Source organism: Lissotriton vulgaris, chromosome 2_1 (genome assembly GCF_964263255.1).
Source record: "Lissotriton vulgaris chromosome 2_1, aLisVul1.2, whole genome shotgun sequence".
Classification (NCBI taxonomy): domain Eukaryota; kingdom Metazoa; phylum Chordata; class Amphibia; order Caudata; family Salamandridae; genus Lissotriton; species Lissotriton vulgaris.
This window is the reverse complement of record NC_141687.1, coordinates 1,953,421,046-1,953,448,329: the sequence shown is the minus strand read 5'-3', so window position 1 is coordinate 1,953,448,329 and position 27,284 is coordinate 1,953,421,046. Positions and strand designations below refer to the sequence as shown.

Sequence of the window (27,284 nt, the reverse complement as noted above, 5' to 3'; positions counted from 1 at the left end):
GGAGATGGGTTATGATAAAGAAGGAATGAGCAGCAGAACCGTCATGCTCTCACATAGTACTCTAAACACAAAGACAACTCTAAAGTAATTATAAAATAAAAACAAAAACACAATCAAAAAGGAAACTACCTTGTGTGCGGATGTGCACCTTATGAGAGAGCAAAGTGCAGTCAAACAAAAATACAGTCAAAAAGGGAACTATCTTGTGTGCGATGTGCACCTTGTGAGAAAGCAAAGTGCAGTCACTTAAAGTGAAGTTAACCAGTGGCTTAACTAAACTGACCCACTGCCCCATGCTATACGCTGCAATTGCAGAAGCAAAATGTGAATCACACAACAGACCAATGGACGAAGAGAGGTGGCTGCAAATCCCTATATGTAAAATAATAAAACATATTTTAGTAACGTCAAAATGTTCTTGGCTAATGCCCGACCAGAAAAGTGTGATGGCTTTAAAAAACACCAAGTGTTAGTCGTGTTTTTAATTCCTCCGAAAACCAATATTTGAGTCACCGATGTAGATCTTTAATGTTAATAAAAATGTTGACTGTAAGATGTTTCACACCATCATATACACGCCTGACTGCCATGCTGCAAATAGTTTGCAATGAGAAGCCTGAGCAAACTGGTCTTTTCAGAAATCAAGAATAGTTTGTCTTTACAAATATTTTAATTCTTCTCTTCGATTGGAGAAGCACAATTGCCCCACAAAGTTGCAGCTCTTTACATATGATTGCCCGAGGAATACCACATTTTCATTGCTTTGCAGATGAAAATTCCAAATCTGAAACCTATCGATGCACTAACGACACTTATTAGGATTTTAGATGCTTTAATAATTTTACTGCGTTTGAATCTTATAACTCTAGGCAACTCAGGAGACGAATTGAACAATAAGCAAACTTAACCGGAGGGAAACTAGATTACTAATAATTTTTATCTGAAACATGGGTTTATTGTTTTTTTAAATGTGGTCATAATAAATAATGGAATGTGAATGTAAAATAATGGTTAGCAATAATTAGTAAAAACGTGATAAATTAAGTGCTTGTGTAGAAGACACATGATGAACTTGATCCAAGTGACTGCCAGCGAGATGCCCTTTCAGCCCATATTCGAAACTCGTTATCATATCTTTATAATTTTACTTGACAGAAGCCCAAGCAGATTCAGATCTTCCAATCACCTTTCAGCAATTGAAATACTTACTCGCTGGATTTAATTCAACAGCATCAAAGCAAGATTTGACAAAGCCAAAAGGTCTGTTGTTTTGTAAAATGAAAGTGCTTCTTCTTTGATTGGCCACTTTGGGAGTGTGGTTGTCCAGACTAGTTAGTTTGTAAATATAAGAATGATTCAAAGCGAGGATAAATATATGAATGGATGCATGGATGAAAGGGTGAGTAAGAGGGCCGGACTGGCTACCGGGCGTTTTGGTGTGCTGCCAAGCTGGGGGCTGATTTCACTGTGATGGTGGCTGATTGAGTTGATGGGGACCTGCGTGTGCTTCTAAATAAACAAAGCAAAACGAATGGTTTTAAGCACGCACACGTCCCTATCAACTAAATCAGCCCCCAGCTTGGCAGCACACCAAAACGTCCGGTAGCCAGACCGGCTCTGGTGAGTGACACTAGATTGATGGATGGATAAATTAATGATTGAGTGCATAGATGGACGGTAAGTAAGTAAGTTTATTGCTTGATTAATTAAAATCTTAGCAGTACACACATCAGTAAAAAATGTATAAAAGGATACATATATGTGACATCATTTCATATTGTCTTATAAAAACAGCGTGATGGATATGCATTAAAATCGACCAATTTTCCATAGATGGACGGTAGAATGGATGAGTGAATGAGGGAGTGACTGGTCCGTCCACTAGATGACTAGTTGAGTGCATGGAAGGATTGAATGAGTGAATATTCCTCATCCCTCTTTGAAAGCTTATTTTGTGATTTTTGGCCTTCCCTCACACCTGGCTCATAGCTCTGCACAATGCCGACCCACGCCACAAAAGTATTTTTCTGAAATATGTTGTACTCAAACCTTGCAAAGAACCCTTCTAGGGATAAAAGATCTGATAAGCTACGGATGAACAGCTATTAGCCCCAACTATTGCTGCCAACGGGCCAATCAATGGCGTATGATGCGGGTTTTCTAGAAAGCAGCTCTGAGCATAGTTCAACTTGTGGCAAGTTGGCAAACTTGTGAGAAGTGCTGTCACCCTGATAACAGTGGACAAGCATCGTAGCTATTTTATGCTTGTGATTCTGATATGTTGCCCTAAAGCCCTTCTTCTATTTCAATGCATCTAATGCTTGTCATTGGGAAATTAGATGATCTCTCTGCGTAGTTGTCCTTACTTTAAGAACTGAACCATATCTGGACTTTACAGGTTGATTTGCTGTTCTGTGGGCCCTGTCTGATATCAGATAATACCATATGGCTGCAAGACGGTACATGCGATTACAGATGTTGCTGTGGGCTGCGGGGGAAGTGGACGTGTTTCCAGCTCGTTATGTGCAGAGGCGTCGTCTTCCTGCTCTTCCTCTGCTGCTGGAGCCTCCTGTGCTCCTCTGTGGAGCGGCGGAGGTGCCGGAGAGCTCGCAGGAGCTGCCAGTTCTCTTGGAGCAGCCGCTCCTTGTCTTTCTGGGCATCTCGATGCTGCTGCTCCGCCAGCTCGCGCTCATGGTTGGCACTCGTCAGCTCCTTCTGCAAACTCTGGAGTCTGGAGGACAAAAACATTTTCTCATACACGATGCACAAAAGGACTCGTTCTATTGACTTGTGATGTATTTTATGCTTGGTGGCAGCTGACATCCTCCCACACCCATCGTTTTCTTTCTTTGCTCGTAAACAACAACCTTTTGTTCAACACATACTTTGTTGCTTCCCTCTCGGAGTGCAACGCTCTAGTTCGAACATAAATGTGCAATTGTAAGTGCAAAATCTTGGAATGCAGTGGTGTATATTGCTTGTGCACCTTGCTCAGAACTTAACGAGGGACTCGGAGCTCCGGAGAGGCTGGTGTGTGAGAATGGCAACTTTCTGATGGCTCTACTGGAGACCAAAATGATGAGATAGAGTGAAATACGCTGTACCAAGAGAGAGTTTACCCAGTGCAAGGTCTCATGTTTACAGTGACGCAGGTGTCCCATTTCAAACACAATTTTCCTGGGCGGAGTGATCAAAGTAGAACACCTGTTAGTTGTGCCCTGCACTGAATAAATCGTCAATAACAAAATATAAGATATGGGAGGAAACCGTGTAGAATTTCTAATGATGTTCACCCACAAACCGAACCAGGAGTTAGATATAAAACATTTTTGAGATAGTGATTTCTAAATTGCATTTGTTTCAGAATCACCATTAGGAAATCTCTATTCCTAATGTAGAAAACTTGTTGAGTTTCAATTAGCAATTCCTATTGGGTGTAAATCGACCTACCTCATAAATATTAATGAGGTAGGTCGCAGTTTGAGAGCCATTAGGAATCACAGCAATTACCTGGACGGTGACCTGCTGGCGTCAGCAAACCACCATGACCTCTGATTGCTTTTTAATAAAGCAAACATTTTTTCTTTGAAATAAAGCCCATTTTCCTTAAAGGAAAACGGGATGCTTTTCAAAAGACAAATGAAACTTATACGTTTTGTTTCTTAAGTGTTGGCAAGGGTCTGTGGGACTACTGCCTGCTCTTAATTAATATATTTTTTTAACATACGCAAAGGGGAAGGTGCTCCATGGGGACCCGTACCCATTTGTGAATGGTTACCACCTCCTCCGCGGTGTCTGCACAAAATGTTCAGTTTGCGACTGTAATTCAGTTGCCAAACATTAATACATACTACTGCAAATTGGTATTTGCAAGGGGCACCCTAAACACTCTCCTTCCAAATACCGAATCACATAGCCAAATAGCAATTAGGTAACAAATTACTGAATCATGATTCGGCTTTTGCACATTAAAAAGTGCTTTTTTTGCATTCACAAATAGACTGATTCTGCAAATCAGGCCATTTGCAACCTCACAAAAAAAAAAAGATTTTTACGTGTCCCCAGGTGCTAAAACCGAATCATGACCATTAACAACCGTTAGAGAAAGAACCACAACGCAGGAGATGTGAGAATGGAAGTGCTGAATATTCAGCCTAGAACCAGTAAAAACAGTGAAGAGAGAGATAGAGAGATAGGAATGGGCTTAGGGAGAGAGCTAGAGAGAGACAGACAGAGGGATTGTGCAACATTTTCCCAAAACATGACCAGCTGTAGATGGCAGTACTTCCACATGCGATTTCACCACATACTAGTAGAACAGCTCTGTCACACCTTTCCTGTAATCTGTGATATACCTTTCTCTGGTTGTATGGTGACAGAACTGTGCTGAATATAAAGTGGCACATTTTGCACAATACTGTTGCAATAGGTAATGCTAACAATTTAATATAAACTTTTGTATGTTATAAATCCTCATATTAACTTTATTTTATTTGCAAACATTACCCTGGTTTAGGGGAGCAGTGACAAATGTGCCTAAAAACCCGTGCAGCTAGAGAAGGTGATGAAATGGGCAGATACATTTGTAGCCGGTAAATTATCAGTGCATCTCTGTTCAGCTTCAGTCATCAAGGAACTTGCCAAACCCTGGCTCCAGATATCTCTTCAAAGCGTCCCTAGCACAAGGGGTAATACCCAGATGCATAAAACATGCTGTAGTCACCTCGCTTTTGAAGAAACCAATGGCTAATACACATGCCCTGGCCAATTACCGACCAATCTCATATCCACCAAAATCTTGCAAATTGAAGTTAGAAGATAACTAAAGGAACACATGCAACAAAATACACAGTTCTGTTACTATCGATTGGTTTCATACCTACAAGAGGTAAGGAGACTGTGCTAGAAGAAAGAACATTTTCCCAGAAAAAAGCACACCTGATCACATCTTATGACAGGGTGGAACACAACAATCTGTTAATAGTGATAAAGTGGAATCCCATGTGCACAAGCCGACTGGATCCATTTATTCCCTCTAAAATCTGGGTCCCCAAATACATGCAACTGGTTGAACCCTCTACTAGTAATCCCACTTACATGGTACCACATGGTTCATCCTTGTTCTTTTCAAGAGAGGCACGTACCCACACACCCACTGGCTCTTCTAAATCAAGGTTCTCCATAGTCAGTCCTAGAGGGCCAGATCCATGGCAGATGTTTAAGATAAGTACATTTATCTAAATGGGGATTTGCTACAAATCTGCCATGGATCCGGCCCTCCAGGACCGACTTTGAAGAACCCTGAATTCTAATTGAACAATACAAACGATACCCCACTTTTCGAATTGGCTTGTGCCATGTGTTCCTACTAGGACTTTGCATATCTTGGCAGAGAGTGTCTGAGACTGGAGCAGCTGGCTTGATGATAGAAGTTTGGGTGAAGACCCACGGTTTTAGGGATTCTAAAGAAATGTAGCTTTGGGAAGTATGGAGCATGAGCATGGAGAAGTCACACAGATCTTGTCTAAAAAATGTGCAGATGGCACAAAGAATGCACTTGCCCTGGCTGAACTTCACAGAGCCTGTCAAAACTAAATCAGTCAACACCATGTCACATTCATAGAACTAGCATTGTGCGATCTAATAGAAGTTTTTATATGACTCTATATGTGTGTGCATATATATATATATATATATATATATATATATATATATATATATATATATATATATATATATATATATATATATATATATATATATATATATATATATATATTTTTTTTTTTCTGGAAAGAGACAAAATAAGGCGCACACTCAGGGGATAATCCTTCAGGCAGTTGTTTTATTCCAGTAACGCGTTTCGACTGCAAAACAGGCTTAATCACCTTGGCTCTACACAGAATCCCTATGTCCGGTGTGCACCCCCGGCTTTAGCACACCAACTACCGAACGGGCTTGGGAGAATGGGAGGAGCAAAACTGCAGAAGGATATATATATATATATATATTTATAAATATTTGTGCAAACACGCAGTAGTCTGTGTCACTGTATTTACCGGGTCACCTGCGGCTACACGGACCCCCTTTGCGTGGTATTTTCAGCGCTCATGCGAACAATATTGATCCTGCTGTTTTACCAACACTATCTGGTGCATGCTGGGAGAAGAAGTCGTCTACTAGACTGCATCTGCCGGGACTACTGCAGGGTCAGTTGATCTCCCACCAATGGGAGTACCCAAGCAAGTTCGAAGGAGGGAGGAGGTGACAACCACTAATGAACAGCATCTGAGGAAGGCATAGGTGCCGAAATGCATACTGCTGTAATTACCTGTGAATAAAGTCTCCCAAAGTGAACCCCGCTGTGTCCCTGGATTACTTTGCAGCAAGTAGTTGTGTGTCATATATATATATATATATATATATATATATATATATATATATATATATATATATATATATATATATATATATATATATATATATATATATATATATATATATATATATATATATATATATATATATATATATATATATTACTTACTGGCGATAGCCAGTAGGTATATATAGTTAGGATTGGCTACCATAGGAAATTCCGAACATTCTATTGGGAATAACTTTGGCGCCGATTGAGGGATCTGCCTGTAATTTTCCTTAAACTTGCCTCGCTGCGCTCCGCTCCTTCCCTGAAAGTTTCGTGGGGATTTGTTAAGCAGGGGCCGAGAAAAAAGGGGGGTCCCAAAACGTTTTTTCCCCATGTTAATTTCCATAGGACGGTCTGTCAAGACTACAGCCCGAACCGCTGAACGGAATTACACCAAACTTGGCAAAATTGTAGGGACTGGTACGCAGATGTGCCTTTGCCATGTTTGGTGAAAATTGCTCCAGTGGTTTTTATGAAAATTAACTTAAAAAACACATATATATCTATATGAGCTCACCCTAAGCTTACTCCTAAGCTTACCGGTACATGTACCGTACGCGTACGTGCGCGTACCCCTACGTGCACGAGCTGCATGCTGATTTGCTGCCACTGTCTGTCAACACTCTAAAACAGAAATTGTGGGCAGCCATCTTGTGCCTCGGTAGAGTGAGGTACAGGAAAGCAGAAAAACAAATGTGTAGAACTCAAAAAGGGGGCAGGGTAGAAGCATCCTGACCCCCTAGGCCTGCTCAGGGGGTCCCACAAGGACACCCAAGGCAAACATTTTTTTTTTGCCATGGGTGTCCTTGTGGGACCCCCTGAGAGGCCTAGGGGGTCAGGGTGCTTCTACTCTAGCCCCTTTGCCAGTTTCACACCTTTGTTTCACTGCTTTCTTGTGCCTTGGTTCTAACAAGGCACAAGATGGCTGCCAACACTTCCTGGTTTGGAGTGTTGACAGACAGTGGCAGCCAATAAGCATGCCTTCCCGAGAAAGCTTCTTGGTCATTGGCTGTCAACACTTCTAACCAGGAAGTGTTGGCATCCATCTTGTGCTAGTGTTGACAGACAGTGACAGCCAATCAGCATGCCTTCCCGATAAAGCTGTATACTCATTGGCTGTCAACACTTTTAACCAGGAAGTGTTGGCATCCATCTTGGGTCTCAGTAGACTGAGGCACAAGAAAGCAGAAAAATAAACATGTAGAACACAAAAAGGGGGCAGGGTAGAAACACCCTGACCCCCTAGGGCTGTTCAGGTAGTCCCAATAGGATAATAATATATTTAAACGTTATCCGCTAATAGAATTAGCATTTAAAAAACCTTGCAAATTCACTGAAAAAACTATATGTTTATGGCCTTATATAGTTAGAAATTAGCATTTAAAAAACCTTTGAAATTCACTGAAAAAACCTTAGGTTTCAGGCCTTATAAAGTTAGGAATTAGCATTAAAAAAACGTTTGAATGTATAAAAACGTTATCCGCTAATAGAATTAGCATTTAAAAAACCTTGCAAATTCAATGAAAAAATCATAGGTTTCAGGCCTTATATAGTTAGGAATTAGCATTAAAAAAAGTTTGAATATATAAAAACGTTATCCGCTAATAGAATTAGCATTTAAAAAACCTTGCGAATTCAATGTAAAAACCTAAGGTTTCAGGCCTTATATAGTTAGAAATTAGCATTTAAAAAACTTTTGAAATTCACTGAAAAAACCCTAGGTTTCAGGCCTTATATAGTTAGAAATTAGCATTTAAAAAACCTTTGAAATTCACTGAAAAAACCATAGGTTTCAGGCCTTATATAGTTAGGAATTAGCATTAAAAAAATGTTAGAATATATATAAACGTTATCTGCTAATAGAATTAGTATTTAAAAAACCTTGCGAATTCAATGAAAAAACCATAGGTTTCAGGCCTTATATAGTTAGGAATTAGCATTTAAAAAACCTTTGAAATTCACTGAAAAAAACCATAGGTTTCAGGCCTTATATAGTTAGGAATTAGCATTTAAAAAAACTTTGAAATTCAATCAATAAACTATAAGTTTTAGGGGTGTTATAGTTAGCTGGACATTTCACTCATACAAAACCAATGAAATTGCTCCTATATAGTTAGTTGGACTAACTATATTTCGCGCACCCGCAATCCACTGCTGATGATGTCACATATTACATCATTCATGACATGGTCAGTGACATCACTGATGACATCTCAAATGACATCACTGATGACATCATCCACGTGACAATCATATACACCTTTTCATACACTAGTAAAATCTTTCATCACTCTTTGTAAAATACAGAGCATCATATTTGAATCCATTGACACAGCAATACAAGTATCTAAAAACCCACTCAGTGATTCCTAGATGTATAAACACATCTAATCACTTACCTGTAGATTCAATCATACATGCTGTCAATGAAAAATAGAACACTATGAAAAATACTTATACACCTATATTGTCATTACACACCAGCACACAACCTATTAAAATATTAACTTCCCCTACTCACTTATGCAAACAATGGATCATACTAACATACTTACTTAGCTACACACTTATACAAACACCAATTCATCTATTCATTTACATAGTAAGTCATACTTACTGTATTATAAAATCATTATTACAAGTATACAGTCATCCATATAGTCACTTACAGAATCGTTGAATCTTATGAATACTTATTTTTATACAAAAACTGACATATAAACTGACAAATACACTGCCTTTTATTTTTCTACTTTGTTGGACATGCACCAAAGAGAAATATATTTGCTCATCACCACTTCAAAGAAGATATTCACTCACCCAAACAACTATTATAACATGTAGTTTTAACTTCATATATCTACTGAATCAACTATTCACACATCTTTGGGCACTCACACCCCCCCCCCACCGAACCACACACACATTCACTCTCCAATACAAATACTCAGTTAACTAATTAATAAGTAATATAGATTTTCACATAGCTAGTAACCAACTGGAGAACCAGTTTACACAACAACTGACAAAGTGATACACATATTCACACAGTTTAGTCACTATCCACTATATTTAGTGAGACACTATACATTGTTAAAGTAAACAGTCAATTACATTTTATTTTTATATATCCACTCATTCTTCAATGCAAATTGCTATATATAATGTATATTTAAATAACGAATCAAACCACATTCACTGGATGATGTCATCAGTGATGTCATTTGAGATGTCATCAGTGATGTCACTGACAATGTCATGATTGATGTAATATGTGACATCATCAGCAGTGGATTGCGGGTGCGCGAAATATAGTTAGTCCAACTAACTATATAGGAGCAATTTCAATGGTTTTGTATGAGTGAAATGTCCAGCTTACTATAACACCCCTAAAACTTATAGTTTATTGAGTGAATTTCAAAGGTTTTTTAAATGCTAATTCCTAACTATATAAGGCCTGAAACCTATGTTTTTTTCATTGAATATATATATATATATATATCTTTTTTTCTATCAGGGGATAATCCTTCAGGCAGTTGTTTTATTCCAGTAACATGTTTTGATTGCAAAATAGTCTTGATCATCTTGGTTCTACACAGAATCCCTATTTCCAGTGTGTACTGACAGCTTTAGCGTACCAACTACCGAACGGGCCTGGGAGAACGGACGGAGCAAAACTGCGGAAGGATATATATATATATATATACATGTTGCTGCCCATTTTGGAATAAAAGCACTCATCTTGCACCTAACTTCTGTGGTCTGTACCTGATTTCTGTGCGTTCCCTTGCTCTTCAGGATTGTGGATTGATTAATTATATATATATATATATATATATATATATATATATATATATATATATATATATATATATATATATATATATATATATATATATATATATATATATATATATATATATATATACACACACTCACACACAAGCGGTAACCCATTAGAGAAGCAGTCAACAAAGATGAAGGTTACCAGCCTTTATGTTAAGTACGAACACAGTTCAACATACTGGCAAGAATAAAACAGCCTTTCGTGATGCCTGACGCGTTTCAAAGTAGTCTCTATATCAAAGGCTATGGCGAAGGTACGTGCTGTGGTGGACATTCACTCCCATTATTTGTTGCAGTTATGACATGCCCCAAATTGGTCTGCTCGAATGAGATGGCGTTTAAGCAGTTCTGGGAGTTGTAGTGCCCTCAATTCCATCGATAATTAGGCACACTACAATAACTGTTATTGCCCAATGCAGGCTCGGAATGAATCCCAGCAGGTGAACCGGTCCTAAATCCTGCAAGTCTGCTCCACATTGAGGTAGGTATATCCAGTCCTTGTGGCCCCCTTGCTATCCTGTGGTGGTGCGTTCTCGGCGGCTGGGACGCCGTCTATTGATGCAAACATGCGGTAACCTATTAGAGAAGCACTCCACAGAGTCCCCCACGCCTGATAACGCGACTCTTCAGTCGCATTATTAGGCGTGGAGGACGCTGTCGCTCAGGATTACGAATGTCGGTGTTCTTGATCTAACCACATTCACATTTCTACAATTAGTAGGTCGCGCCCCTTATATTTTGTTCTCCTTTTCTCATCATTTGGGATCAGGACCATGATCGGTTTTATCACTCTTTAGACTAGCTAAGATTTTGGACACTAATTGTGGATGTAGGAGGGGACACTTCAATTTACTATTATAAACAGAAAAGTGGAATCCTATTTCCGACCTGTACCCCATACCGGAGACACTCTCTGAGGACGCAAGAGGGTCTCCTTAAATTAGCCAATCCACACGGACCTTAGGAACCTTCTCCCTGTGTCTTATCTTATACTGGGGCCTTTCAGGCGTAGATATCGCCTATTTGTTACCATATCCACTTCCTGCAGCGACCGACAAATTCTTTGTGGTTATCAATTCCACAACTTCAAGCGGTCTGATTAATTTAAGATACTTTTGACCGCCTTAGTCTTGAGGAAGTCTGGGTACGAACTTTGTACTGACAAAACACATGTTGGCTGCTTTTGACACCTGAATTTGAATACATGAATAAAAGAAAATCACATGCATAAAGATTTCGATTTGGCCATCTTGTCTTGAAATAATGTATTGATGTATTACGTGCATATTACAATTGTATTGTTGAAACAATCTTGTGACCTATAAGTTATTCTAAACATTGTAATTTGGATAGTGCTGTACTGACCCTTTCAATCTTCTGTGCCAGCAGGTCATATTGATTTGCTCTAGTCACTCTTGGTAGTGAGTGACAGTGGTCTCTCTAGCACTCCTGCTGTAATTACAGCAATTTTGATATTTCTGTGCCCTGATTAGCAAGTTCTCCTATATTCATATATACTTAGATGTGCGGATACTCCCTTTCAGGGAACACCACTACCAATTGTTTTATCACTTACAGTGCACTGTGGATGCCCAGGGCCTGTAAGTCGAATGCTGCTAGTGGGCCTGCTGTACTGATTGTGCCACTCACAAGAGCAGCCTGTAAATGTAACTCAGACCTGCCACGGCAATGGCTGTGTGCAGTTTGGTGCTGCCATGTCGAACTGGCAAATGCACCCATTTGCCAAGCCCTAACCTTCTCTATTTTAACATGTGAGTCACCCCTAAGGTAGGCCCAAGGTACCCCTGTGGGCAGGGCACAGTGTTTTTGAAAGATGGGACATGCCCTGATGTGTGATTCATGTCCTGATTGTGAAATACTGCCAATTTTGTTTTTACTATTGAAAGGCTATCTGTCTTAGAGGATAGAATGGGAGTTTATTTATAAAATCTTATAAATATAACTTCGCACTGGGACAAGATAGAAAGAAGGAGTTTATTATGCCTGATTTCAGAATATAGAAATACATCTTTTAGTGAGGATGATATTTATATTGTGTGTTTGAAAATACCACTTTAAGAAAGTGGATATTTTCTTGCTTAGCCATCCTCTGTGCCTCTGCTGGTTTGTGTATTGATTTTCTGGTTTTGGAGTGACGGGCTGGGGATATGCATTCTCTCAGACAGCCACTGAAGGTGGGGGGTTTGATGTGTGTTCTGACTTTCCCGATAGAGTCAGTGCTGGGCTGAATAGACCTGGGCTGCATTCAGATTAGGTAGAGGAGATTTTTTTCACACCTGAATGGGCCTGTTCTGCCTTGGACAATGCTGTCTCTACCTCCTGCCGGCGTCTGCACCAGAGAGGACAGAACTGGTTTTGGCTGGGCAAAGAATGTATCTTCCACCAGAGAACAAAGGAATTTGTGCTATAAAAAGTGGGACCCAGACCCCAGAATATTAGTTTAGTGCTGAACTAAGGAATGTGCCAGGAAGAAGAACCAGGAAAGCTGGAGGAGGAGTACTGGCCCTGTGCTGTGTGCTGTTGGGGTTGACCTGCAGTGGTTGTTTCTGTCTTGGGCAGGGAAATAACTGGACAATGCTTTCATCATCCAACTGTTAGAGTTTCCTCTAGCGGCTTGAAGTAGGGCTTGCCTCCCTGATGTTGAAAGTCTCAGGGACAGGAAAGACTTCAAAGATCATTTTCTGGAATTCAAGAGGAACCTGTGCCAAGGAGAAGAGCTGGAGAAATCGAAAATTACTGCCCCTTTGTTGTGTGCTGTCTGGGGTTGGCCTGCAGTGGCTGTTTCTGCCATAGAAAGGACAAGGACAAGGACTGCTTGAGGAAGATCTAAATGGTCTTGAAGTAGAGCTTGCCTCCTGATTTGAACTCTCAGGGAAACAAAGACTTCACCTCCAGCTCCCCTGAACTCTGAACTCCCTTCCTGAGAGTTCTGACCTGCCAGGAGGTGCCTGTTGCTATTCCGGGACTCTGGATGTTGTTCCTGCTGTTGGGAGCTGGAAGAGTATCGCAACGAGGCGACGCATCCATACCTGTTTCCGATGCATTGTTGAAGAAACCCATAAAGCGCAGCACGCCCCATCAAGTGCACTGATCTACGAAGGCCGCGATCATGGCACCGATTCCGAGACATGCCCTGCTGTGTGGCTGTAAGAATCAACGCATCGTGGGGCTGCGGCTGAAGAAATCAACACAGCACCGTTGCTGCCACCGCATCGAGAACCGACGCATCCCCGATCCTCACGCATCGCACTGTGGCACCAAGTCAACATCAACACTGTGGCCGCAGTAAGAAACGATGCATCACCTCCCCGCACAGTAAGAAACCGACGCATCACCTCCCCTTCAGCAAGGAACCGACATATCACTTCCCCTGCATGTCAGTAGGGAACCAACACATCATCTCCCCTGGAGTAAGGGACCAACTCATCACCTTCCCTGCACGAAGAGACCGACACATCACCTTCCCTGTTTTTGTTTAGGATTTTGGTGCATCCAAGGAACTTTGTATTGAAATTGTTGCATCTAATGTTTGCTGTGGACAGAACTGCTTCTATGTTTTGAATGTCATATTTTTATTACTGTATTTTGGATTTTTGTTGTTTTGGTCTTGTTTGGTTTAGATAAAGATTACTTATTATAACTGGTGTGGTGTCCATTTGTAGTGTTTTCACTGTGTTACTGTATGTATGCACAAATGCTTTACACACACTGCCTCCAATATAAGCCTGTCTGCTTGTGTCAAGTTACCAAGGGGTTAAGCAGGAGTTACTTTTGAACTGTATCCCCCTTACCCTGACTAGGAAGAAGGGTGCCTACTTGGACAAAGGTGCAAACCATTGCCAACAAGAGACCTTAATTTTTAACAGCGGGGCACAAGTTACAGTTAGCTCTGCTAACTATAACTGGTGAATTTCTGTGGTTTTTTTTAGCTCAAAACATTAATGTTGTCACTGACATATTTACCTAACTATAACATTACTTTAACCTTTACTTTTTTCAATGAATTTCTAATGTTTTATTTAATTTAAAGTAGTATTTTATTACCATACGTAAAGCCGTCCCCGTGCATGCCCTTTAGCCATGCACGGCAGAGGTTTTGCCGTAGGGCCTCTCGCAAACCCCCTCACAGGCAGCTAACCCCACAATGTGCATGCACACTGTGGGGTAGGCCACAGGGCTTGGCTCGCCACCAGGCCTGTCTCCAAACCTCCAGCAGGCTGCCAACCCCACGCTGCACACAGCCTTTGGCATGCGCAGAGTAGGGTTGAACTTGAGGCCCCGGGGACCCCATCCCTTGAGGCCAAAGCATATATATATATATATATACTAGGGTGGGGGCATGTAGCCCCTCTCCCCATGCCTTAATTGGCCTCAGACAACCTATCCCCCAGGGACAGTTTGAATAAAAAGTGAAAGGGGCAGTGTGGCACCCTCCCCAATAGTTAGAAGGCCACGAAGACCCCATCTCCTGGGGCCAAATATAATTAGCACGAGAGGGGGCACACATCCCCCTCCCGAGCCTTCTTTGGCCCTGGGGACCCCATCCCCCAGGGCCAAAATCTAAGGGGGGCATCCAGCCCCCTCCACAAGCCATAATAGGTCCCTGGGAACCCATCCTCCAGGGCCTAATACGACAAAAAAGGGAAGGAGAGGCTGAACCACCCTCTCTCCCAGCCTTATTAGGTCCTGAGGACCTCAACTGCTGGCCCCATGGATTTTTTTATTAGGAGAGGGGACCTTTTTGGACCAGAGGACCCCATTTCCCAGGACTGCATGATATTATAAAGGGGAGATGGAGACATGGACCCCCTCCCCCAACCTTATTGGGTACTGGGGTACCCATCCCCCAGGACAGTAAATTATTAAAAAGGGGAGTGTGCCCATTCTCCCTGAGGCCCCAGGGACCCCATGCCACGGGCCTCCATTAATAATTGGAGGGTGCCTCAGTGCCCTCCCAGGGCACCCACCAAACACCACACTAGCGGCTGTGGAGGAGAGCCCCAGGGCCCCGTGACCCCAGCCAGGTCCCCGCATGGTACAGCAGCCAGAATTGCTCCCCACAGAAGGGGCAGCTTTTTATGCTATTCCCTCTGGAACAGCAACAGCAACAGCTCAGGTGTGGAGGCCCCGCTCTCTCCGTCGGTACCCCTGGCGAATCCTAAGCCGAAGACCTCTTTATGTCCAACTTACAACAGTTATTATTTCAAACTGTTTGCACCTGCTTTTACTCTTGACACCATGATTTTTCCTTAATAAAACCTTTTCTTCAATGTCATGGTAGCCAATTTTAAGATCACTTTTTTTCTCTTTTTCCACTGATTTCTCACTGCAAAACCAGTAGCCCACCACTATACACACACACTGTATGGTACGTTCCATCACTGGTGGTTTAGTATTAAGGCAACACACAATTACAACAAGTGAGTTGCCTATATTTAGACCACTGTCTTGCAAATCCCAGATGATGAAGCTCTGCCATTGGGTGGGCTGATGGGATTCATTTCATGGCTTCTTGCAACACAACTAGATCCACCACAGACATACCTCTTCTTCATAAGTTCACGCACTAATAGACCGGTGGTATTTCTTTTGTTGTGGTAGGAGATTACATGGACATACTATGGCGTAGATGACTCCAGCAGAGTTACAGTTAGTGTGCTGCCTCATTGTACGTGTATAGGTGTTATAAGTACATTGTTTGTGTTCCTTGGTTAAGGGGCATGCCTTACATACACCCAGCTCCTTTGACTTAACTGGGTAACCCCATTGATTATAATGTTCTTTTGTAATGTCAGCCTCTTTCTTAACAGAGGAGAGACTTTTCTCCAAGTTATTTGGGTTAGTTAAGTTTAACATCTGTGTGTGTGTGTAGTAACTCTGCTACAAGAAAGAATAGGTGGAGAGGTAGATGAAGGATCAATGAAGGAAGTTGCTGTGGCAGATGAATTATGCTTTCCAGTGACAACTTCTAGCAGTTCCTTTGGGCCCTGTAGGAATATTAAGGGTATGAAGAGAGAGTCATTGATTTTACTCTGCAGATGATCATTGTGTGAGTCCTTCCTGAGGAAACATAGTCCTCAGTGCTGTCTTCTGGGATTCAGTTATCATTGTCATAGCTTTTAGTCCCATGAATTTCTAAAAATGACTGCTATGGTCTCCCCGCCTCTAGCTTCGATCTTTCATTCATTCGTTTACCGGCTGAGGCACTTTAAGCCTGTCTCTTCGTGAGAAGGTTACTGGTAGAACACTCCGATTTCAGACCGTCTCCCATGCTAGTGCCACAAACCACCCACATCCCATTTTCAAAATGCCAATAAATATTCATATCATACCATCAGCATTTTTTAATCCACCACTATTTGCGTCATTTATTACCTGACATTCAACTTGCAATACATATGAACTTTTAGTAGAGCTGTGCTGCCTTGCACACATCTAAAAAGTCTGTTTTACTCTCCCACCCCACCGATTGAAGTATATTAACTTTTATCAGGTGTTTTTGACAGAAAGGATGATTTTCATTTTTTTTTTATTAATAGCTGTCTGTGTAGTCAACAACCATCACCATATTAACGAGGTCATGCACCAGACTGCATCTTTTACCTGGTAAGATAGCCTCGTGTTATGTTCTCCAAGGTTCTACTCATAGTCGCGGCTTCTTCTTTGTATCCTTTCTCAAGTTCTGCCTCTATGAACTCCATCTTGCTCTTCAGCTCCTCCAAATTGTGTATATTCTCACAACCATTGCTCTGACCTGTGTAAGGATTATGCAAAGGAAAATCAGACTGTGCAACACTATGTTCATATGACTACATGGCACTCACAGAGGTTGCAAGTAAAGGAAAACAGTGACATCATTCAGGGCATATTACAGTTAGTAAGGTCTTGAACTACTGTGTGTGCCTGCTAGTCCTAATCATGCTCTGGTTTTTATATTTGGAAACTTTAGTACCAAGCTATTTACCCCATCCTGTATGTTTCTGTCCTAGTGATTTTAGGTGAGCAGAAAGAAAAAAAGTATTGTTTAGCATTCTTATTCCTGTTTATTTATTTGGAGATTTTGTGTAACTTTGTACATATTGCCTTGTGTCCCCTTCAGAGTGCTAGGTGGTGCGAGGCTCGAAGCTTCTGAGGTCCATTCACTGTCATTGGATTCTCAAATGGATATTGACAGACACATAGATGGATGATGCAGCTCCTAAGAAGATAGATTTAAGAGATTAGAAAATGGCTCTCAGCCAATTTTCTCATGTATATACTGCTTGTATAAATTACAGTAGCAAAGCAGTATGACTAGGTAGGATTGGAAAAGCATTACAACATTAGGTCGTAATAGCATCAACTGGAAAATCACTAAGCAATGTCCTACTTGGTATGGTGTTCTACAGTTTAGCATACAAATTTCCTATAAGATTTTTGCTCCCCCTTGGGAAACCTGTAGAGTGATTTTGTGCAGACGGAATTCATCCACATATTTTAATAATCTTCTTGGCTGCTCTTGATAATGTACAACTAACAGAGTTATCTTTGGGGACTGTGAATGTAATTTAATCTGATAACAGCATTTATTTTTATGTTTACCTTAATTTACCAAACATACATTTCAAATGCGAATTGTTTGTACATTAGAATGACTCAGAAGGCAGTAAACCCAAGTTAAATAAATATAAATTTGTATTCGTTAGAGTTTTGAAAATGGTTGTGTACTTTCAATGCCTGCTCGCTTATTTGGTATTTTTTCATTCATGAAAAATATGAATAAAATGATTACTAAATTTGATAACTGATAACTAAACCACTCCCTGAAAGTAACTTATTATCGAATTGTAATTTGTAGCCACTGTTTTGGCAGAACAATCTGTTACTAATCCAATCTAAATTGTGATTTTTGCCTACACTGCGATCGATTCTACTAGTAAAGGTTTGTTACATTGTGTGTGCTTGAGAAATAGATATCTGAGAAAGATTTGTAGCTATATTGGCTATAGTAACACATATACTGTCGTTTACATCAGTAACACATATACTGTTATTTACATCAGTGAGTGCTGGAGGCCTTGCCTATTGACCTGTTGTTGGGGAAAAGGTGGACCAATGAGTAAGTAATGTCCCTCGCAAGAGGGAAGCTGAAATGAGTGTGCCCCTTGACATGTGGTGGCCCCTAATGGGTATTGGTGAAGGCTTAGTTCCGATTCTATCTGACTGCTACAGAGACATGTTTAACATGTTTAAAACTGTAACATTGTGTGGAGAAGTGTGGCTCAATGCTTAGAGCGGCAGACCTTGATGCAGAACGCTGGCCAGGGACCAGGGTTCGATTCCCGCCTCGGCGGGTTTCGGGCTTAAATTCCTCTGACTGGATATTCTCGCCTCAGTGCCGATTCTAAGCATGGGTCCCACGCTGCAACTCTGGGCAATAGCTTGCTTAGTCTCCACAAAGGCCCCCTGATACACAAGGAATGCCTGGTTTCACCATGGGATGCCCAGGAGTGGACACCCCACAAGGAAAAGCCAGGAGGGGTTCCCTTGTGGTAGGAGTACAAGCGCCGGGATGCCTCCGGGTCACTGTTCGCGCTATACAAATACGCCACATTTACATTTACATTTACATTTTGGTTGCCTTGGGCTTGATATACAAAGACAGGGGGAAATATATTCACTTTCTTGAAATTCACAAAGAATTCCAGGAGTACTTAAGGGAAAATGCATCAGTTTCATCTTCCCAGGAGTACTCACATGTGCAGACATTAACTCACTTCGAAATGTAGAAAGTGTACATTTATGCATCCCGCAATGCATTAGTGCATTTACAATATCTCATTTGTCTTCATAGAGAGAATATTTTACTATGTGGAGAAACTGCTTTCTCCACACCTGACATTTTTTGGGGCTGTCCACTTCCTTTTCCCTCCTGTCAAGAGCAGGAGTTACATTCCCCTTGAAAAGACACAAATCTGAAACTGATTTTATGGAGGGTAAGTACTTGAAAAGGGTTGCGAATACCCGCAGCCTGTTCAAGTCTGTTAGGAGGTAATCTTGTTCAGCAATGCCCACAAATTTCCCATAAGACAAAATCTGTGCACACTTAAAATTACCCCATGCTAGCATCCTTTTGAGTGTGAATAGATCCATTGAGGAGTGCAAACTCAGGTTTAATGAATCACTGTATGGATTTGCATCAGTAAATGAGGATAGTTGCGCATGGTGAATGAGGTCCGGTGTAACTAAGCAAGTTTCAAAAAGTGTTCTCGCTAGGCTTAGTATGAGTAGGGCCTGTAATGTATTAACAGCACTAGGACCCTGGGGCCTCTAACACTGCAGAGGACAGGACACACGCCCTCCAGAGCGGGGCGGGGGCGGGGGCAAGGACGTGTTGACATGGAGGCTGTCGAGGTTAGACTGAGATGGAATAAAGAAGTTACAAAGTGCGCCCTGTTCCAGAGTGTTTATTTTATGCTCCTAGAGGCCTAATGATACCACAGAGTTGGTGCTAGGGAAGAAACAACATGCTCAGTAATGAAACACTGCCTTTCATTCAGGTATCTTGAGGTCATGGGCTCGAAAAGGTCCTTTCTGGCTACTCAACTTCACTGTGGAGCATGAGCGTTATCTACCGCATACTGTAGCTGCACCCTATAGATTGGGTCACTTCTCTTCCTGATTCTGTGGTGTTCATAGACGAGAAAGCAACACCAAGCTTGGAAGAGGTTAAACATGCAGTTTGTTTTGAGACAGTCTAGCGGCTTACTAGAGACCCTCAAACACAGCCATACATTAAGTTTAAAGGGTTCTTCATACCACTTGTGGTGTCTGTGACACAAGGGGTTGGGTTGACCTATGCCACGTAGTGGGGCCTTATTAACTGTACAATGAACACACGGGCACTCTCTGCTAATTAGGGCCAAAGACCACGAGCGGTCTTCCGGCCGTTTATTTATACCCAGGGGCTACCCCGCCCCTAAGGTGTATGCGTGCGTGTGTGCGTACGTGAACGGGCCGGGTGGCTCCGTTACTATATCCCTCCAAATTCACGGATCAATAGTCCCGGTCATGGGAGTCTCTTGGGCGAACCCATTCTCCAAGCATAGTCTCTCAGTCTCTGGTTAGGAGTTGGATTTGGCCGGAGGTGGTATCTCTGGCTTCACTGGCTCTCCATGTCCTCGACTTCCTCGTGTCGTTCTGGGGGATTTCAGACTTCATTCGGGACATTCGTTGGATCGGTGATCTCTTCCAGCTCCGGCCTCGGCGGAATTGTTTCTTCTTCTTCTTCTCGCGGGTTTGTCGGTGATTCATTTCCACACTGTTCGTGATCCTCGTCCTCCACTCCTTCGGATGGCGAGCTGGCACTTTCATGCCCTCGAGGGATGCGCTTAAACCACGACACGTTTTGTGTTACGGCTCTCGTGCCTCTGATCGCGGATACCATGGTGCCTTGGACATTTACAATCTCCCACACTTCAGGTTCAAAAGCAGGGTCATACTTCGAATTCCGATGTCTGTTTTTAAGGACCACCTTGTCTCCGACCACCAGGGACCGAGCTTGGGCTCTCCGTGCTTGACTGGCTTTATCCTTAGTGCGTCTTCGGCGATCTTGGGCGGCACTTTGGTTCATTGCAGGTGGGCACCACCAGGGTGCTGCTGGTACACAGTCCCTTGGCATAAAGAGTAAATGCGCCGGGGCACAACGCGTGGTGGAGTGTGGCGTTTGCCGGTACGCACTTAGAAATTGAGACAGACATTCTTCAGCATCCTCTCTCTTCTCTACCCCAATCTGGAGTGCGCGATTCAGAGTTCGCATAAATCTCTCGACTTCCCCATTTGCCTGGGGCCATTGCGGGGTGACTTTCCGGTGATGGATGCCTCGTGCGGCAAGGTAGGCCTGAAAATCTTTTCCCTGGAATGGCGGGCCGTTGTCTGACCTCATCTCTTCCGGCAGGCCCATCATGGCGAAGACCTTTTCCAGGGCTTTCTTCACATGTGCGAACGCGGTGGAGGGCACCACCTCCACGATGGGGAATCGTGAGTAAGAGTCAATCAGCACCAGGGTATGTCGTCCATCGGGGAAAGACCCAAAATCCATGCTCACTTTGGACCATGGTTCGCAACACGGGTCCTCGGTTATCACTGGGTGAGGAGCCGGGTCCTGGCTTGTGATGGTGCACGAGTGGCAGGTGCTTACTTCCTCTTCCACCGCCGCATCCATTCCGGGGAACCATACTTTGCTGCGTAGCCTTGCTTTTGTTTTCGACACGCCTTGGTGGCTTTGGTGAGCCAGGCGCACGACTCCTTCTGTAGCTTGGTGGGAATCACTATTGCCGTTCCCCGGAGGACTACTCCATTGGGTCCGACACTGAGTTCGCTCTGTGCTCTCCACAACGGTTGTCTTGACTGCTGTTCCGCGGCTGTGAGAGCACTGGCTCCGTCCAGGAAGTGCTTCCAGCTTCGATTTGTTAGCGTAACTTTCACCTTGTTGAGGCACTCATCCTCATCGGTGGCCTTCCCGATGACTTCCAGACTGAGGGCAGTCGGGCAAGCCTCTTGTGACACCATCCTCACATACGACTCTGAACTCGTGGCCGTACAGGTAGAGGTGAAAGTGCTGGCATGCCCACTTGATGGCCAGGGCCTCCAGTTCTATTTGGGCATACCTCATTTCAGTTGCTGTCAGCGCCCTGCTTGCATACGCTGTCGGTACCCATTCGTGAGCCTCTGTTTCCTGCATGAGGACAGCCCCTAGACCGACGGGGCTTGCATCAACAACCACTTCTGTGCGCCGGTGGGGTCTGAAGTAGGCCATGACTTTGTCATCTATCAGCGCGTTCTTGATCGCCGTGAAAGCCTCATCTTCTCTGGCAGACCATGCCCAGGGTTGGCCCGACTTGGTTAGGGCGCGTAGTGGTTCCGAAAGGGATGCTAAGCCGGGGATGAAACGTCCACAGTAGGTAGCCATCCCTAGGAAGCTCCTGACCTCCGTGGCCGACGTAGGTTTGAGTGCTGCTCGGATGGCTTCGGCTTTCTTCGGGTCAACTTGGAGCCCTTCCCTGGAGAATATGTATCCAAAGAAATCCACGGACTCCTTGTAAAAGGAGCACTTGTCTCGATGCAGGGTGAGGCCGTGATCAGCCAGGCGTTGCAAGGTGGCTCGGAGGTGCGTATGGTGTTTCTCTAGGGTCTTTGAGAAAACGAGTATGTCGTCGCTTAGATTTATGACTCCGGGCAGTCCTGAGAGTGTTCCCCTAATGGCGTTTTGAAATACTTCGGCAGCCGACGACACACCAAAACTCAAACGCTTGTACCTTCGAAGTCCCACATGAGTGGAGAAAGTAGTTATGTTGCGGCTGTCCGGGTGTAGCTCAAGCTAGTGGTACCCGGCATTGAGGTCCAGCTTCGAGAACCAGCGGGCTCCGTTGAGGTCCGCTACAATGTCGTCCATGGTGGGCGTCAGGTGCCTCTCCCTTTTCACTGCCTTATTGGGTAGGCGCATGTCCACACACAGGCGTATAGCACCCGGTTGTTTCGGTTATGGGGCTATCACCAGGGGCGATACCCACGGCGTCGGGCCTGATACTTTTTCTATGACGCCCAAGTCTTCAAGCTTTCGCAGTTCTTCCTCAACTAGCGGCCGCAAGTGAAAAGGTACCCTACGGTGTCTGAGGGCTGTCGGTCTGACGGTGGGGTCTTTGTGCAGTTTGAAGGTTTTGCCCTTTAGGCAGCCGAGTCCTCGAAAGAGGGATGGGAAGTCTTTGAGCATTGCGTCCGCGTGCAACTCATGCACCTGTCGTGCAAAGAAAACCAGTTGAAGATCTTCGGCCATGTGGCAGCTAAGGAGCATGCCACGTCGCCCACCAGTCACATGGAACCTTGTCTTGACCTCTTGGTCATTACAGGCGGCTACAACTTCAATCACTCCACGTAGCGGGAGCGGGTCATCACTGTCGTAGGTATAGATCTTGGCGTTTGATGGAGATAACGGAGGGCGTGGAGACAGTTGTTCGTATTGAGTACTGTCCATCACATTCACCGACGCCCCTGTGTCGTTGAGCGCCTGTACAGGCGAACCAGCAATGGATATTTCGCACATTGGGGGCGGCCTTTTTTTTTAACCCTCTCTCCCTACAAAGGAGACAAAGAAGACGTTGTCATCATCATCTTCGAGGCGAAACGCCGATCTCGAAGCATCACTGCACGGTCCGGGGTCCTCCAGTGAGAGCTGTCGCATGGCCTGTGCAGGACTCTTTCCACTCGGTCCGGGGCGGCGGTTGCCGCTGCTGCGACACATCTTTGCAAAATGGTTAATTTTTCCACAGTTTGAGCAAACCTTGCCTTTTGCAAAGCATTTTCCCCCAGCGGGGTGATCCATGCTGCAGTTCCCGCAAGAGTTGCGAGGTGTCGCTTGGAGGTTCCCTCTCTGGGGTTGTGGCCGTCGTTGAATCGGGTCCACGTGCTCCTCTTTGATGTGCGTGGCTTTTACCGCCACACCAGGCCAGTCAAGGGCTGCCTGCATCTCATCGGCCCTGGCGTTGGAAAGCTCATGCGATCTTGCAAGGACAAGGATCTCATCCAGGGAGATTCGTGGTTGTCGGAGAATGAGGCGTCTGAGTTGCACTGACCTGCAACCTTGGATGAGCTGCGCGCGAATTTCCTGACGCTGGTCCGGGAGTTCGTAGGCAAGAGCCAGTTTCCGCAGCCTTGCGTAGAAGGTGTCGATGGATTCTGATTCGCCTTGCCCTGCCTGGCGCAGTTTGAACCATTCAAAATCAGGGTTCACCCTGGGGTCGAAGTAAAGATTTAGTGCCCTGACAGCGGCGTCGTAGTCGTGGTCACCACCCCTGTCTGGTAATGTCTCGAAGAGCTCATACAGTTCATCGCCACCGTAGCACATGAGCAAAGAGCGTTTGACTCTGCCATCGGTCTCCCGAACTCCAATGAAATAGTGTTCCAGCCTCCCAATCCACAGGTGCCATCGTGCTGCAGCCGTAAATGGATTTGCGAGTTCACTGAATGGGGGCAGGGGCGCAGCCAGGCCGTGCCCGGGGGGAGCCAGTGCGGCGGCCGCTGCGGGGCCTGCGGCATTTGCAACTGCTTGAGACGGCGCCGGGGCAGGGGGTCCAGGCGGCAGCAGTGCTTGATTTTGCGCGGGCGCCACAGCCGCGGCTCCGCCGTCTGCTTGTTGTACGCTCATGGCGAGTGGTGCGCAGGCACGTGGTTGCGGCTGACGACGTGAGACCGGCCTTGGCAGTGGAGTAGGCGGGTGGCGGCACGGTCACGTGGGAGAGCGCGAGTCAGGGCGCGGTGGGGGTGTCTGCGGACGCGCCTCGAGATGTGCAGGACCCTCCAGGTGCAGGTGCGAACAGCGTGGTATCACTTGCTCCCTTGGTGAGGTATTGAGAGCAGGGGACAGTGGCTGGGCTCAAGGCATGCAGGGCAGGACTTTAGCATGAGGGCCGAACACTCCCTCCGATCTGTGGCCGCCGTCCGCCCAATGCGTGAGAAAATGCAGGGCCTAGCGAGCTCTTGCCGTCCGCACGTGCGTGAGCCGAAACCTTTGGCGCTCCAAGCGCGCACAGGGCGCGAGGGCCGAAGCAGTCCCTCAGATGCGCCTGACAGCCTGCGGGGTCACACGCCGGCGCAGGAAGGTAGCGCGCCGCCCGGAGGCGTCCGCGGGCGGGCAGGATGCAGGGCCGCAGGCAGGGCCGGGTTGTGCACTGGGCCGCTTACCTCGAATGGGCAGAGGCACGGGCTCACCTGTGGTGCCAGGACCTGGCACCGTGCAGACGGAGTGTGCCGGAACAGGTGCACGCAACGGCGCCGGCGCCGAGGGCTCAAGCGCAACAGGCGCGAGCCCTCCAGGCGGGGGCCAAAAAGCGGAGCACTGCTGCGTGGCGAGGCGTGGGGTGGAAACCCGCCTCGTCGCCAGTGTGGTGTCTGTGACACAAGGGGTTGGGTTGACCTATGCCACGTAGTGGGGCCTTATTAACTGTACAATGAACACACGGACACTCTCTGCTAATTAGGGCCAAAGACCACGAGCGGTCTTCTGGCCGTTTATTTATACCCAGGGGCTACTCCGCCCCTGAGGTGTATGCGTGCGTGTGTGCGTACGTGAACGGGCCGGGTGGCTCCATTACTACACCACTGATGAGAAAGGACTGATTTGTCCATCATAGTTGCCCTTTGAGGAAACACAGTATTTGTTGTATTCAACAGAGAGGTTTGGGGTCCCAATACTAGCAGCGAATGTTATTCTTGCTATTATTCTAATCCCAGTGAAAGGGGTGACCAATCGGATCCTCGTGTGTGATTGCTCCCTAGAAGTTACCTAGAGGACGTTATATAACTCAGATCGATCAATCAGGTGAAGTTTTTATTCTGACATATTGATACATTATTAATGCTAAAAACCTCGCACTCCATAGTTTATTTAACCAAGAAGTGTATTCCGGTGACACGTTTCACCCGACCTCAGGCTTCTTCACAGCCTCGTCAGGGGTAGTAAGCGCTATATAAATGCAATTACAATACAATACAATACACTGTTAAACGTAGTGCCCTATAAAAAAAACGGAAGAGTGTACTATAGGAATAGAAAACAGATGTATTAGGGCTTTTTCAGGCTCTTAACAAAAATAAGAACGGACTACTTTCATAAAATATTTACAGAGAGAACATTGTTCTACTCACAATTGCCCAGGTATTTTTGTAATTTGATAATTAAAGAGTGAAATATAGGGTAAACAAATAACCAAAGCCATAAAATACATTTAGGTGGGCATACAAAAAATACAAGGCAGTCCACAAATTGTCCTAACCCTGGGCAGATTTAAAAAATAAGGCCCCAAACAGGCAAATCGAGGCTAGTGCCTTTAGTGTCCAATAACAAATAACATGTATTGAAAAAGCCATGTTATATCTGTTTTCTATGCCTATCCTTCCATTTTGTTTCATAAGGTGATAGGGCACTATGTTTAACAGTTTGGCCGGGAAGAAGCCTGATGTCGGGTGAAAAGTGTCACCGGAATAAACTTCTGTGTTAAATCAGCTGTGGAGTGCAAGGTTTCCTTGGGGCTCATTGTTAGCCCGTGGGGATTTGCTTTTATTAAATACGGGCCCTGCACCTGTACGCTCGCACCAGCCCGCTAGCGTGGATGAGGCCGGTGTCTCTGCAGGACTCTCCTTCAGCTACATTATTAATGCTAAAAACCAGGTTAGAGACAAACACGGCCTGTTTATTCTTTACACAAGCATTAAATAAAATCTTCAGAAATTCTGAAATAGATTTTTCATTATATTGTAATTTCGGAGAAAAGGTCAATTTGGCTATATAATCCATGACATTCGCAGTGACTCTCAGTCCTTGTGCGTCTCTTCTTGATGACTCTTATCTCCAAACTGAAAGGAAGCCTTTACATTAATTCTATTTACCCATGTTTTTTAAAATCAAGGTATTTTCAGATAAAGAGTTTCTTTTTTCCTTTTTTATGGGGCTAGCATAAATTGCAAAGTATTATAGTAAATCTGTTTTTTTCTGCATGGCCATCCAAGATTTTTGCCCTAACTGCTTTGCTGTCTTTAGAACTCTGTGCCCTTTACCCCTGCTAACCAGGAGCAAAGTGACTGTGCTCTACCTTTAAATATTGTAAAATTGGATGATTCCTAATTAGCACATTTAACTTGCCTGTAAGTCCCTAGTATATGGTGTAGAACATGCACCTAGGACGCGGATAATACATTTCACTTGTGGACTGCAGCACCTATTGTGCCACCCACTATGGTGGCTGTCCAAGGTTCGCTACAGGCCTACCATGTTTAGCTTGATTGCTACAGTGTAAAACTTGCAGTGCCTCATATTACAATAAACTGTTTTGTCAGGTAACCACCCCTCCACCTTTTAAATATCAGTAAGTGAGACCCAAGTAAACTTTGTAGCTCACAAGGTAGGATGCATGGTATTTAAAAGTGAGACATTTATAAAATTCATATTACCATGTCA

General features: G+C 44.3%; 1 protein-coding gene across 1 annotated transcript in view; it reads right to left on the bottom strand.

Annotated features, from left to right (window-relative positions):
- Window positions 1-1,845: 1,845 nt before the first annotated feature.
- LOC147733541 (uncharacterized) overlaps window positions 1,846-27,284 on the bottom strand; it is a 42,138-nt gene continuing 16,699 nt past the window's right edge. Inside the window, exons 3-4 of the mRNA XM_086958980.1 lie at window positions 16,898-17,048; window positions 1,846-2,731 (exon numbers count right to left, since the gene is read on the bottom strand). Coding sequence (XP_086815106.1) covers window positions 2,470-2,731; window positions 16,898-17,048 — 413 coding nt within the window. The 3' untranslated portion in view covers window positions 1,846-2,469. The remainder of the gene's footprint in view (window positions 2,732-16,897; window positions 17,049-27,284) is intronic.